The 14,262-nt window shown below is 40.0% G+C and overlaps 1 protein-coding gene and 1 long non-coding RNA gene across 4 annotated transcripts; one reads left to right on the forward strand and one right to left on the reverse strand.

Annotated features, from left to right (window-relative positions):
- Positions 1-4,059: 4,059 nt before the first annotated feature.
- Positions 4,060-8,247, reverse strand: si:dkey-29d8.3 (uncharacterized protein LOC556220 homolog). 3 transcript variants are annotated; one of them, XM_031563302.2, is made up of 8 exons: positions 7,781-8,247; positions 7,496-7,596; positions 7,227-7,371; positions 7,021-7,134; positions 6,695-6,839; positions 6,383-6,528; positions 6,151-6,290; positions 4,060-4,502 (listed from the first exon to the last, which is right to left on the reverse strand). In XM_031563302.2, the coding sequence occupies exons 2-8, from the start codon at positions 7,593-7,595 to the stop codon at positions 4,369-4,371; spliced, it is 924 nt and encodes a 307-aa protein (XP_031419162.1). In that variant the 5' UTR covers position 7,596; positions 7,781-8,247; the 3' UTR covers positions 4,060-4,368. The 3 variants fall into 3 exon arrangements, with proteins under 3 accessions (XP_031419162.1, XP_012683319.2, XP_042559694.1); XM_012827865.3 differs by having other exon boundaries at positions 7,688-8,247; XM_042703760.1 differs by having other exon boundaries at positions 7,496-8,247.
- Positions 8,248-8,804: 557 nt separating this feature from the next.
- LOC116219599 lies at positions 8,805-10,100 on the forward strand. The gene is made up of 4 exons (XR_004163244.1): positions 8,805-8,990; positions 9,243-9,284; positions 9,414-9,449; positions 9,562-10,100. It is a non-coding gene; the product is annotated as an uncharacterized LOC116219599 (long non-coding RNA).
- The last annotated feature ends 4,162 nt before the right edge of the window (positions 10,101-14,262 follow it).

The raw sequence follows: 14,262 nt of genomic DNA on the forward strand, positions 1-14,262 counted from the left end.
CCTGCTGTTGTGCCTCCCTGTGCTCATTGTCAGAGCGCTATCTCTTAAGGGGATCTACAGCGTGAGCAATAAAAGGAATGAAATGATGAGACGGTAGGCTACGGGCTATGGTGGTGTAATAGGCATGATGGTGTAATGACAGGGAGGTTTACACAAATTTAAACCCTCCTTTAATTAGGATAAGCTGTTTGAGCCTATTTTTTTTTTTATCTCGACTCCACAGGGTGTTTTGGACATCCCAAAAGTAGTGGGCATCATAATGTGTGAAAAGCCCATTGCGTGACATCTTTAAGTAGGGTGTCAAGGGAGAGTGTTGAAAGATTTTTCTTTTTTTAAACACCACAGGACAAATGAGCAAGTGATTTAGTCTAGAAACACCACCACACCCTCCTTAACTTCAGCTTAATGCAAACTGTTTTCGTGCCATTTATGATGCATTTAAGGTGAGAGGGATTTCTAATGGAACCTTCTGCTTTGTTCATAGGGACAGTCTTGCTTGATAGAGTCAATTTCATCACTTGCTGGGTCTGTTCCAATAATTAAAGTACCCCACTTTTAATATCGTACATTTTCTTTTCTTTACTTTTCTCTGAGAAGTTGTCTTGCCTTTAAGAAACCGTAGAAGACAACAGCAGCTACTAAGATACACACAGCTATCAAGTTCTAATGAGGCGAGGAGGGCTCCTTTGTCTGCGTAGATGAAATGAAAAGACTACTTTTGTCAAAAAATGTGTTTGATGATTGTCATAACCATCATAGGAAGTTTCAATGAAGACGAATGCCTTGCAGCCAGAGACCCGTCCATCAGGTGTGTATGTGTGTGAAAAACTGCTTTAGAGTTCAGAGACCCGTCCATCAGGTGTGTATGTGTGTGAAAAACTGCTTTAGAGTTCAGAGACCCGTCCATCAGGTGTGTATGTGTGTGAAAAACTGCTTTAGAGTTCCACAGCAGGACGTTTCCCAGTCTTTAGCAAGCCCCTCCCCATGGACAATACTCCACTTGAATGCCCATCTGTCAATATGATGACACCGTCTCGGTGTTTGTGCGCTCTAATCATTAACCAAATACAACAGATGACAGCACAGGCTGCACATCATTCATGCTGAGTGCATTTACAGTCAGGCTCTTTTTTCACCGAACTGTAACTTTCATCTTGTAATAGTTCATGATCCGTGGCTTATGCAGGCCCAGTGTGTAGGGAGTCCTGTGTCACATGAAAGAGTTTCCCGCCGCCTATGTTTGATAAGGACCTTCTAAGGGACACTGTGGCGAGCAGGATGCAGCTGATAAAATATGAGTGGACAACTCAATAATCATAAGTCAAAACCTAATCATAAGTCAAAACCTCCAACAAGATGAGGACAGAGAAGCAGTCACTGCTCTGAGGAAGGACATAATACCCTGATGGCCTTGACCTCTGCTTGACTGCCTGGAGAGTATGTGGGTGTGGTAGCTGGGGGGGGGGGGATGTGTATTATGCAAATACACACACACTCACACACACATTGTGAGAGTGGTCAAAACAAAAACTGCAAGACAGTGAGTCTCAATGAGGAACAGCAGGTGAATGATGACATCAATGATACATCAGCGCAAAATGTAATAAAACCAAGTCTCGACATGCTCACGCAGACACTGGGACTGAAATCTTGATCTGTCTTCATGCTGACAGTGGAAGGGAGCACTAAAAAGATTGAGATAAAAGATGGGCGCTTTCGGCAGATGTAGGTGTGAACATGATGCAAAAGCCTGTTTATAGCATATTGATGTGCTACAAACCAAATCAAAGCCTCTGATTGAGCTAAAGGAATGCATTATAAATAATGTTGATATTTTTAAATCATGTTCAGTAGGGTTTTGTACTAGGTTCAGTGGATATATATATATATATATACAGTATATACCACAACGTTTTCAGTAAAGCAGAGCTTTGTTACTTTCAATCCACCTTCAGACCAGTGACCATAAAACGTATGATTGGTTTGGCCATAATCTTACTCAGTCTGTCACGACAGTCAACATATTCTCAGTTGTGGTATCTCCAAACAGGGTGTGGAGAATTGTGTTGATGTACTACACTACTGTAGAGAGGCTGGATGGGTACAACACTACTGTAGAGAGGCTGGATGGGTACAACACTACTATAGAGAGGCTGGATGGGTACAACACTACTGTAGAGAGGCTGGATGGGTACTACACTACTGTACAGAGGCTGGATGGGTACAACACTACTATAGAGAGGCTGGATGGGTACAACACTACTGTAGAGAGGCTGGATGGGTACTACACTACTGTAGAGAGGCTGGATGGGTACTACACTACTGTAGAGAGGCTGGATGGGTACTACACTACTGTAGAGAGGCTGGATGGGTACAACACTACTGTAGAGGCTGGATGGGTACAACACTACTATAGAGAGGCTGGATGGGTACAACACTACTGTAGAGAGGCTGGATGGCAAAGGATGAATGTAATGCCCTCACACAGATGCTACGTGTGAGGTGAGACAACACAGAGACAGAGGAGTCTTCATCTGGGCACTTCTGATTGATTGTTACAGTACTTCATCTTAGTTGTCTACTTGACCTTCATCCAGACTAGTTGCACATGGCTGCCATATGGCTGTTTTTATTGTGTAGATTTAATGTTCCATGACCTTTGACCTCCAGCTGGGCAGAATTAAAGCCTTCACTTAAGTCTGAGTGGAATGGCGTCGCCAGGATGTCATGTGTCAAGAGGTGCTTGCCAGTATATTCTTTCTGTAAATCAAAATTTCACCAGTGGAAATTCACCTCACCTCTCTCAATTGCACAATGCACTCCAATGTCATTTCTGCTGAACAGACCATAGAAAGCATGTCTCATGTATATAAGATGGTGGTATTTCAAACCATACATTACAGAGTGATTACAGACCACCCAGAGGAAATTGGTCACATGATTTGATCTGGTCTTACATAGGGTATCTTTTCTATCTGAGGCTGAGCCGCAAGCAGCATCCCATAGAAACCAACTGTTTGTGCACACAGACATAAACACAGGTTGATTGCCATGTTTGCAGGATGATACACTGTACCCAACTATTTACAGTCCTTTATGTAGTAAACCACTTAGTCTATGGTAAGTATTTGCTCTGAGACAGATGTTGATTTTAGTACACAACTGTTCAGTATATATTTGGGAATTAACAGTTATTAAGAGGGCAATTTATCAGTGACTCAGTGACATGTAGCTTAGATTCCAAATGCAAATGGTTGTGTGGTAACATAATCCTCGCCTGATTTCAAACACGACTCATAATGCAACACTTCAAATTCATTTGACAGCTTCCTTGCAGGGACCTGCCATGTGTAGAAAAACATATTAATTCCATTTTTTTTATATTTTCACAAGTGTTATTTAATAATTTGTGTTAGCAAATAAAAATAGATGAGACAAAAAAAATACAGGATGACGGTTTGTGTTGCTGAATACATGAAAGAGACGCAGAAATGTGCAACTTGTGACATGGCATGAGATGTTTGTTTGTTTGTTTGTTTTTGTTTATGGCATGAGAGGGCTTTTAAAGACGACCAAGTAGGCTTTTCCAGTTTTTCCCTTTCATTTAGTGTGCTATATAGCTTTTAATGAACATTATGAATTATGAACATTGAAAATGAGTATAATAGGTCCTCTTTAAGTTCCTCTTCAGAGACATCAGAGCTGGAGCACTGTCATGAGTGTTCTGCACTCCTCAGTACGGTCCATGACTGCGCTGAATGTCCTCTGATTACGGCAGATATCTCTCTGTGTACACAGCAGTTCATTTACGACTGGCAAGGTGAAATCCCCGACACACACACACTGTACTGAGACAAATTATTTCCCAACGTGTTCGTGGCGGATGAGTCATCCATCACAGTGCTGGCATGCACTGAAGCAGAAAGAGGCAGGCGGTGGAGAGGCCCTACAGAGGAGCACTCATCATCAGCCTGACCTCTGACCCAGCCTGACCTCTGACCCAGGCTGGGCAAAGGGCTGTGGAGAACCTCAGACAAGACAGACTTGTGCACATAATGCTCATGTTTAAAAGATTTATTTATTTAGTCATTCAATACAAACATGACAAATATAGATATAAAAAGGTGGGTAGTGCAAGTTATACAATTGCTTCAACTTTCCATGAAAATGTAAAAGAGGTCCCAGTTAGTGTAACAAAATATAGAGCTGTTAAAGATCATTAAAAATACTTTGTAGATACTGTATGTATGGCACACCAGGCAAGATAGGTATGGTATATCACCCCCGCATGTGGTCCCAGGGTGTAAGCAAGGGCTAGTGTCCATAGTAGCGGACAGGTAACACTGCTGCACAGGGTGCTCTCTCCTTCTATTTGGTTGAGTTTCTGGGTGTTGTGAGTGGTTCCCTACTGGTGCTGTAATAAATAGGCTGCTTCCTGTTTCTCCATATCACCATGACGACTCGAAACACAAACAGCAAACAGGCCAGGACCAGGAGGACAACTGTTAGAACGAAAGAAACACAAAAATACTAATTCTTCAAGTCAGCGTCAAAAATGTCATTTGATAATCCATTAAGGTTTGCGAGATGACTCAATTACAAAATATAAAAACTACAGCTTTGATTTGATTTGAATGTGATATACTTGAGACATGTAAGGTCCAAAATGATTAGGAAGTGCTACTCAATCGTGCATTTGTGTAATAGGCATAGCCTGTTAATTTGAGGTATTAAATTATATAATCTTGAAAACTGGCACTGGAGACACAGAGTGACTATGTAACGAGGGCCTAGCATCATCTTAATGACCCATCATTTTTCTTCAGTTCATAGAGTACATCATTATTCCCAGGAATAATAGTTGTTCGTTAAATACATGGCTAATGACACCTGAAACTGCACCCACCTCATATGGAGAAATGGATTTAATAGACAATTTAGGCCAGGTCTGTAAGAGGATAGCTAGAATGCAGAACATTCGGACTGCTAGGATGGTGTATTAATACAGTGCTTTAAATGTTGGAATGTTACATTTATAATCTCTATGGTACAAGGCCTGTTACTCTTACAAGGAGACATTAATGTGGAATATTAATTTATAATCTCTATGGTACAAGGCCTGTTACTCTTACAAGGAGACATTAATGTGGAATGTTAAATTATAATATCTATGGTACAAGGCCTGTTACTCTTACAACGAGACATTAATGTGGAATGTTACATTTATAATCTCTATGGTACAAGGCCTGTTACTCTTACAAGGAGACATTAATGTGGAATGTTAAATTATAATCTCTATGGTACAAGGCCTGTTACTCTTACAAGGAGACATTAATGTGGAATGTTAATTTATAATCTCTATGGTACAAGGCCTGTTACTCTTACAACGAGACATTAATGTGGAATGGTAAATTTACTCTAGCCAACCCCGACACCCACCCTTAAATATTTAGCTTCTGTATTCACAAACTTTACAAAACACACATTTTCTTCAAAAACACATGGGCTATGTCTACTACCGCGCACTTGTGCACTTCAAACACTGACTTTCAGGGCTTAGGGCGTTCACACTGACAGAACCAGCAGAATTCAGGGCACTGAAAGTACCCGGATGGCGCACTTCAAACGGTAAAAAAATGCAGTGTGAAACGATGGACACTACTCGCCCTAAACGTCCGCCATCTTGGCTACGGAGCGGAAGAGGAAGAGCCCTTTCCGGCAGCTTTTCAGTTTGGAAAGTTGGCTGACTAACGCCTCGCAAATCACTTCAACCATTATTGCTGGTTACAATAACTGTGTTATCTGATAGTACAGTGTCTATTTCTCAGTAAGTTTAAAAAAATCTAAGTGAGAAAATGCCAAAAGATGTACATTTACATGCAAAACACGGCCGACAGCGGAGTTTGGTCCGCCATCTTTGTTTAAAATTTCCAGTTGGCCGGAGGAAGCTGGCGCACAGATTTATGGGTAAAAGGCTTGCACATTTGTGTCCGTCAGCGTTCCATTTGAGACAACACTAATCAGCGACAGAACGCACTAAAGATGTAAGTGCTTAGTGTGCACTACACACTGTATTGCAGTGTACTTCGTAAAGTGCGCGGTATTAGACATAGCTATTGTATAATTTGCTTCAGACCTGCAATGGCTCACCTGTAAACTTAGCATTCCGTCCAGGTGCCTCAGGGTCATAGTGTTTATACACATTACCAACCAGAGCCACAATCACAACAGGATAAACTGTGAGGATGTACCGCACATGTCTGTCAATCACAAAATTCTCCACAACGAACCTGCACTCAGGAAACAAAATAAAAGCACAATTAGTCATTTCTAGTTTCCTTATTGAGTCATAATAAGAAATGAGAAAAGGTGTTTGGCTTACCACCCAAGGACCTCAATCAGGAGAAGAGAAAGAGAGACTGTGGCGGCATTTGTCTTTGAGACCCCAGAGATGCCCATCACTATTGTCAAATTAATGAGTGTGGCTATGGTCGTCCATGTAGTGTAAACAGCAATGCCATTCTGGACCTATAGGAACACATCATGTAAACAAGGTATGTCAAAATGGTTCCATAACAAAGATGTAGTTGTAATTACTCAATAGTAAAAGGAAGGTCTACAAAAAATAGGGCTCAACTCTTAACCACTAAATAAATAAAATAAATCAATTATAATTAAATAACGTTTTACATACAAGTACTCTGATGCACCAGAGGTCTTTGGGATGGTGCTGACTGAGCCAGCTGCCATGGGCACTGAGGCCGCGACAGGAGAAGAAGATAAGCAGGTAGTTGGTGAAGACAATCAGCGCTAGCACTATCAGTGCAGGGACCATCTCCCTGTGGGCATGGAGACGCATATGAATATACATAAATAATATGTAGAAGTCAAAATATTCATTTTGGAAAGAAAATTGCACTAATGAATTGAGCCGTCACAAAACTGTGACTGCACCGTCTACAGTCAAGCTGTCGGAATGCTTGTGCTTGAACTGAAAATAATGCTTCACTGGAACCTTACTCTCTGTCCCATAGGAAAAGCCAGGTGATGTTAAGAATCATATTGATGATCCAGGAGAGGAAGAATCCACAAGGAAGAAGTGCTGGGCTGCAGTACATCCAACCACCAGGAGTCCTACACACAGCACAAAGTCACACACATCACTGGGCGTAGAACAAGGTGCGGTACCACGACAGTGATGAGTGCGTGTATGTGTGTGGCCCTACCTTCTGCAAAACCATGTCAGGACATAGATGAGCATAATTGAGAGCCAGGTATATATAAGTCCCCATATGGAGAAAGTCCATCCCGCAGGAGTTATTTCCGTCTCGTAACTACCCGATACATTTCCTGTGTTACGCAAGAATGGACCTACAAGAGAATACATTTAGCAAACTTGGTTGATCTTGCTTGACCCACGTAAATAAAGAACAGCATTATGAAAATGACAGATGACCTAATAACGACAAGACCAGCATACGTTTGGCAACCTTACCTTTCCCAGATCCTGCCAGAGCATTGAATGCCAGAGCTACGGCGTACACTACAACTGATAGTAGAATAATCGCCACACGAGATGGGCTGTGGTCTCCCATACTAGCAAAACAAAACGAAATGTGTTTACGGAAAAGCAATGTAGACTACTGGTAAAAGATCTCAACGAAATGTCACCATCCTTTCATCGTACTTTTAAAGCGAAGTTTTGTGTTGAATTCACAGCTTGCTTCACAGTGAATATTTTGACAGTCGTAAATAAATATTTAGAACAAGTTTACTCGACCTCGTACATTTCTTCCCATGCCCTCTTGTTACACAAATCAGCGTGACTTCCTGTTTTGAAACTTTAGTCACCGTTTCAGAGCTACCATAATCTCAGGATAAAATGTGCATTAACAAATCAATAGCGCCAACTCAGTGCACTGCAAGCCCTCTCACCTTCACCTATTAGTTTATCTAACAGAACCAGTAGCCTACTGCCCTCGAAGCAACGAGGAATATCCTGAAAATCCTGCCCTTCTGTTTTCAAGGCATAATAGGCTAGCTACACCTTTCTACCTCAACACACGCCTTAGACAACGCTTTTAAACGTTTTCTCTTTCTTAATTTTCTTACGTCCACATTCTCTCACACCTCAATAACCAATTCATCTCGATATTAATGCGAGAAATAGCACTGACACCGCAGTAACCTATAATCTGGTAGAGACAGACTGCACCATGTCACAGTGTGGCCTATTAAATACAATGTCGCCACCTACTGGATAACAAATCACGCACAGGATGTGGCCGTCAAAGAGGAAATTAATTAACCGTTTAATACTGTAAAGATCTGCGCTTGGTTCAAACAAGAAACAGCAGCTATATGTAAATGTTTCTCTTTCGATTGCCTATCTAGTTTACTGAAATCTGATAGTCAGATTTCATCTTTTGTTTAGAAATAATGAGAATCACTGAGTGGCTATCCTGATGAGGTTTACCCTTCCGACGTGCGATCACCAAGATCAAACATCAAACCAAAAGCACGGCACCACTAATTGAGACCTTTCTCCCTTCTTTGCTAAGTCAGGCCCTAGTCTGGAATAAAAATACCTGTGTTCTCCCAACAGCAAAATGCGAATAGTATGTATGATGAATGTGGTATATGCCTTTGGTCTTTATCGGGCTTGGGATCACTGTCCAAAGGGCCAAAGGTTGAAACCCATAGAAGAAGATTGAAGGAGAAAAGTCTTGAAAGTCTGAAAGTAGTTTTTGCCTTTTATTATTAGATAATTTACACTGTTGACTGTGACTCTTCTTTCTATTTGTACATGTGGCTTTCATACACCATATCTTGACTAAAACTGACTAAAATACAATGACCAAGACCAAATTAGTGGTGTGAAGTCTAAACTTCCTTTTTTTTCACCATTCTGTTTAGCTGTACTTCCCCTTTTTTTGTAGATGTTTGCCTTTGATCCACAACAACATCTATGAACCCAGCTCAACTATAAGGTGAGATGCTTCAAAGTGCGTTAGAACTATAGGTACAAACCTTAATGTACTGTCTACATGAGTGTTATATGTTATTTTTTGGTATATGTTATTTTTGTTACCTGTTGTATGCCGTCTACTGCGTAGATGTTGGCTGCCAAGTCGTAAGAATTTTGCTGCGCTGAAGCAATTTGGTGTATGCGATAATAAACACTTTGACTTGACTTGACTAATGCACTGAAAGATTATTCAGTCGATACCTTTTGTTCACAGACATCTGTAGGGAGGACATGGACAATTATTTCATTCATGCAGGTATGTAAGGTTTCCTAGTCAGGAATGAGTTCACTTTTGAAATAGTCAAAGAATCAAAAGCATATTTGTCAGGCATTAAATATTTATTTGACTAAACATAACCCTGCCTTTTCCTTTCTAAATATTCAGGAAGATTCAAAATTACAAGAGCCCCACCACTGCCATGTAAGTGATAAAAAACATATTGAATTCATGATATATATACCCTTTTTTTCTCATATCATATTTCTTATCAACCTATGTGATTTTCTATTCTTCTCTCCATATTATTTGTCAGGGGTTTTTGGTCCAGGTTATCGATACTTCTTGTTCGTCATTTGGATGTCCTATATTATGGTCATATTTACTCTAACATATCTGAAAATGAGAATAGAAGAAACCATGGATAGAGTCAATACACTGATGCAAGGAAATGTGACTTCAGCAGAGGAAGATGCAGAGGGGAATGATGACTATTGTGAAGTTGAAGAAATACCTGAATAATTGCATTTTTTTGATAATCACTAACTGAGGGCCAAACTGATGTTGTGAAAGAATGTGAATATATGTTTAAGACATTAAAAAAAAAATGTCTGAGACAATTAGCGACCAACAACTGTCTGACTCAACAACATTTTAACGTTGGCCTCACCTAATACATACAGCGTTTTGGATAAAAAGAGCACGTCCGTTATGTCCTTGAAGTATTCATATTTCTATTTGCTACCTCGAGCATTTTGTGATCTATTTAAATACCAGTGAGGATTCTGATACTGGATTTGGCTCATTTGATATGTAGTTGAAGATAACATGATTACCACAGATGTTTCAGAACAGGATATACAGTGCCCTCCACAATTATTGGCACCCCTAGTGAATATGAGCAAAACAGGCTATAAAAAAATATGTCTTTGCTGTTTATCCTCTTGGTCTTTCACTCAAAATATTCACAAAAATCTTACCTTTTCATTGAAGTAAAATTATTGAAAGAAAAAAAACTGTTGACATTAAATAAATATGTTTCCCCAAAACATGTGTGCCACAATTATTGGCACCCCTAGAAAAATCGTATAATTTAAATCTAACTGAAGTATATTTCCAGTCATGTTTTACATTTTTAAGTTCACCTGTTTGATAAGGAACTCTTAAGAGGTCAACCATGACTTCCTGTTCCACTGGCGTACAAATATGAGGTGACACAGGCCAAATTCCGTTAGTCATTCATCACTATGGGAAAGACCCAAGAACACAGTGGCAATGTGTGACGGAAAGTTGTGGAGCTGCACAAATCAAGAAATGGACACAAGAAAATCTCTAAAGAGTTGAAAATACCAATTTCCACTATCATGGAAATAATTAAGAAGTTTAAAGCGACAGGAGATGTTAAGAATCAGCCTGGAAGAGGACGTGTGTGTACATTGACCCCACACACCGTGAGGAGGATGGTTCGACTGGAAAAAGAATCTCCAAGGATAACAGCTGGAGAATTGTAGAGGTGAGTTGAGTCTTGGGGTCAGAAAGTCTCCAAAACTACCATCAGACACCACCTACTTCACCACAAGTTGTTTTGGAGGGTTGCCAGAAAAAAAACTCTGCTGTCAATCAACTACAAACTAAAGCGCCTACAGTTTGCCAAATGTAAGTCAGATTTCAATGGGGCCGAGTTATATGGTCAGATGAGACCAAAATAAAGCTTTTTGGCAACAAACATCAAAGATGGGTTTGGCGTAGACAGAAAGATAGCCATACAGAAAAGACCCCCATACCCAATGTGAAGTATGTTGGCGGATCTTTGATGTTGTGGGGCTGTTTTTCTTCCAAAGGCCCTGGACATCTTGTTAGGATACATGGTATCATGGACTCCATCAAATACCAGCAGATATTAAATGAAAACCCAATAGCCCCCTCCAGTAAGCTTAAAATGGGCTGTGGTTGGACCTTCCAGCAGGTCAATGATCCGAAGCACACCTCAAAATCAACACAAAAATGGTTCACCGACCGCAGAATAAAGGTTTTGCCATGGCCATCACAGTCCCCCGACCTAAACCCCATAGAAAATCTGTGGGATGAGCTGAAGCCGAGTCTACAAACGTTGACCTCAGAATCTGAAGGATCTGGAGAGATACTGCATGTAGGAATGGTCTCAGATCCCGTGCCATGTGTTCACCAACCTCATCACGCATTATAGGAGAAGACTCAGAGCTGTTATCTTGGCAAAGGGAGGCTGCACAAAACATTAAATTAAGGGGTGCCAATAATTGTGGCACACATGTTTTGGGGAAAAATATTTATTTAATGTCAACAGTTTTTTTTCTTTCAATAGTTTTACTTCAATGAAAAGGTAAGATTTTTGTGAATATTTTGAGTGAAAGACCAAGAGGATAAACAGCAAAGACATATTTTTTTATAGCCTGTTTTGTTCATATTCACTAGGGGTGCCAATAATTGTGGAGGGCACTGTATGTTCATTTATTATCATCTATTTTTTTTATGAATACACCCTCTTTAATTGCTTCACATAGTTATTTTGGCTTGAAATGTCTGGCAATAACCAGTTTTTCTGTATTTCCCTATTATTACAATGTGTAAAATTGACAAATGTAAATATTTATACACAACAGATTAAATGCTATTTTTCCTTACTAAACCATGACTATGGATTCTTGCCTATTGCCTATGGCGTAGAGATAAGAACATGTGAATTATGTGGATTAGAACATGACTATGCAGACAGTAATCACTGAAATGTAATGGATGTTTGTGAATATGCCTGTAGAGCAGAGGTAGCCAACACGGTGCCCACGGGCACCTGGTCGCCCGCAGGGACCACGTGAGTCGCCCGCAAGGCATGTTCTAAAAACACTACTCGCTCGCAGATGATAACACTGGAGAAGTTGGGCCAAGAAGCACTTCTTTAACAACGAGGCCTAACCAAACAGCTTTAAACAAAGACTCTTTCAGCTTCATATCATCTGATGTGAGACTAATCGAATAGTGATCTGTGCAACTTTGTTATTTAGGAAGTTTGTATCAAACAAGTAGCCCTTCGTACTACTCAGTACCCTTGAAGGAGCTTTCAGTTTCAAAACGGTCGGTGACCCCTGCTGTAGAGTGTTATGTTGGTCGGAGTTCTTTGTGTCTCTTTCCTGTTACACGTACAGTATGTGCCTGTTGTGGGTGGATGTGACACCTATGCCTATTGCTGCTCTTTACCGCATTTCTTTCTCTCTCTCTATGTGTGTGTGTGTGCGTGCAGAATCTCATGTGTCAAAAATGAATTAAGAGTTACAGCTACATGACACCTGCTTTAGCGCCTTCATGACAACAGACATACTCAGACTGTACTTCCTATTGTTATGTAAACGTTTGCCTTTGATCTCTGAACCCAGCTCAACTATAAGGTGAGATGCTTCAAAGTGAGAAGTAAAAGTACAAACCTTAATGTACTGTCTAGTGCACTGAAAGATTATTCAGTCGATACCTTTTGTTCACAGACATCTGTAGGGAGGACATGGACAATGATTTCATTTCTGCAGGTATGTACGGTTGCCTAGTCAGGAATGAGTTCACTTATGAAGTAGTCAAAGAATCAAAAGCATATTTGTCAGGCATTAAACATTTACTTGACTAAACATAATCCTGCCTTGATATCATATTGAATTCATATAAATATATATATATGTTTTTTCTGATATCATATTTCTTATCAACCTATGTGATTTTTTATTCTTCTCTCCATATTATTTGTCAGGGGTTTTTGGTCCAAGTTATCGATACTTCTTGTTCGTCATTTGGATGTCCTATATTGTGGTCATATTTACTCTAACATATCTGAAAATGAGAATAGAAGAAACCATGGATAGAGTCAATACACTGATGCAAGGAAATGTGACTTCAGCAGAGGAAGATGCAGAGGGGAATGATGACTACTGTGAAGTTGAAGAAATACCTGAATAATTGCATTTTTTTGATAATCACTATCTGAGGGCCAAACTGATGTTGTGAAAGAATGTGAATATATGTTTAAAACATTTTAAAAAATGTCTGAGACAACTAGCGACCAACAACAGCATCTGTCTGACTCAACAACGTTGTAATGCTGGCCTCACCTAATAAATACAGCGTGTTGGATACACAGAGCATGTCCGTTATGTCCTTGAAGTATTCATATTTCTATTTGCTACTTCGAGCCTTTTGTGATTTATTTAAATACCAGTGAGGATTCTGATACTGGATTTGGCTCATATGATATGTAGTTGAAGATAACATGATTGCCACAGACATTTCAGAACAGATATATGTTAATTTCTTATCATCTATTTTATACACCCTCTTTAATTGCTTCACATAGTTTGTTTGGCTTGAAATGTCTGGCAATAACCAGTTTTGGATGAAGACAGGACTTTGTATAGTGTGTGCTAATACTGTAGGGGAACTGTTAGCCACAGGCAAGTTACAGTGGTTTGCAACAGGCCGGCTACAGTGGTTTGCACATGAGGTCACAATGAGAAATAGGTAGCTGTTTCATCTCAGCACAGCTTAGTTAGTTCTCTGTAGGGTAGAGGAAGAAGTCACAGGAAGCCAAATCCGGTGAGTAGGGGTGGTGGGAGTGAATATTGTGTCGAAAACCCATTGAAAACTGTGGTACTTTAACATTTCTTTTGGAGATAAATTTGGTTATTGTTCTGAGGCTTGTCTGTTTCTTGTTCTGCTGACTGAGAAAGACGCAAGCCTTCTCCTTTTCATTTTTTTCATTTCGTTTCACTTCTGTTGTACTTACAGAGGTCGCAATGTTATGAGCTCAGAGCCAATAAGCCCAATCACAGTGGTAGCCTGTATGGGACTTAAAAGCTCTTTAGACTAGAATATCTTACCAGTCTGTGTGTTTCAGTACCCACAAACACTGTTGGTGTATGGATGTTAGATATAATTAATGGTAAATGACGTATATTTGTGACTGATGCTGAGGCACTTCATTAAGAAGTCAAATTAAATGATG

The sequence above is a fragment of the Clupea harengus genome, chromosome 25 (genome assembly GCF_900700415.2).
Source record: "Clupea harengus chromosome 25, Ch_v2.0.2, whole genome shotgun sequence".
NCBI classification, from domain to species: domain Eukaryota; kingdom Metazoa; phylum Chordata; class Actinopteri; order Clupeiformes; family Clupeidae; genus Clupea; species Clupea harengus.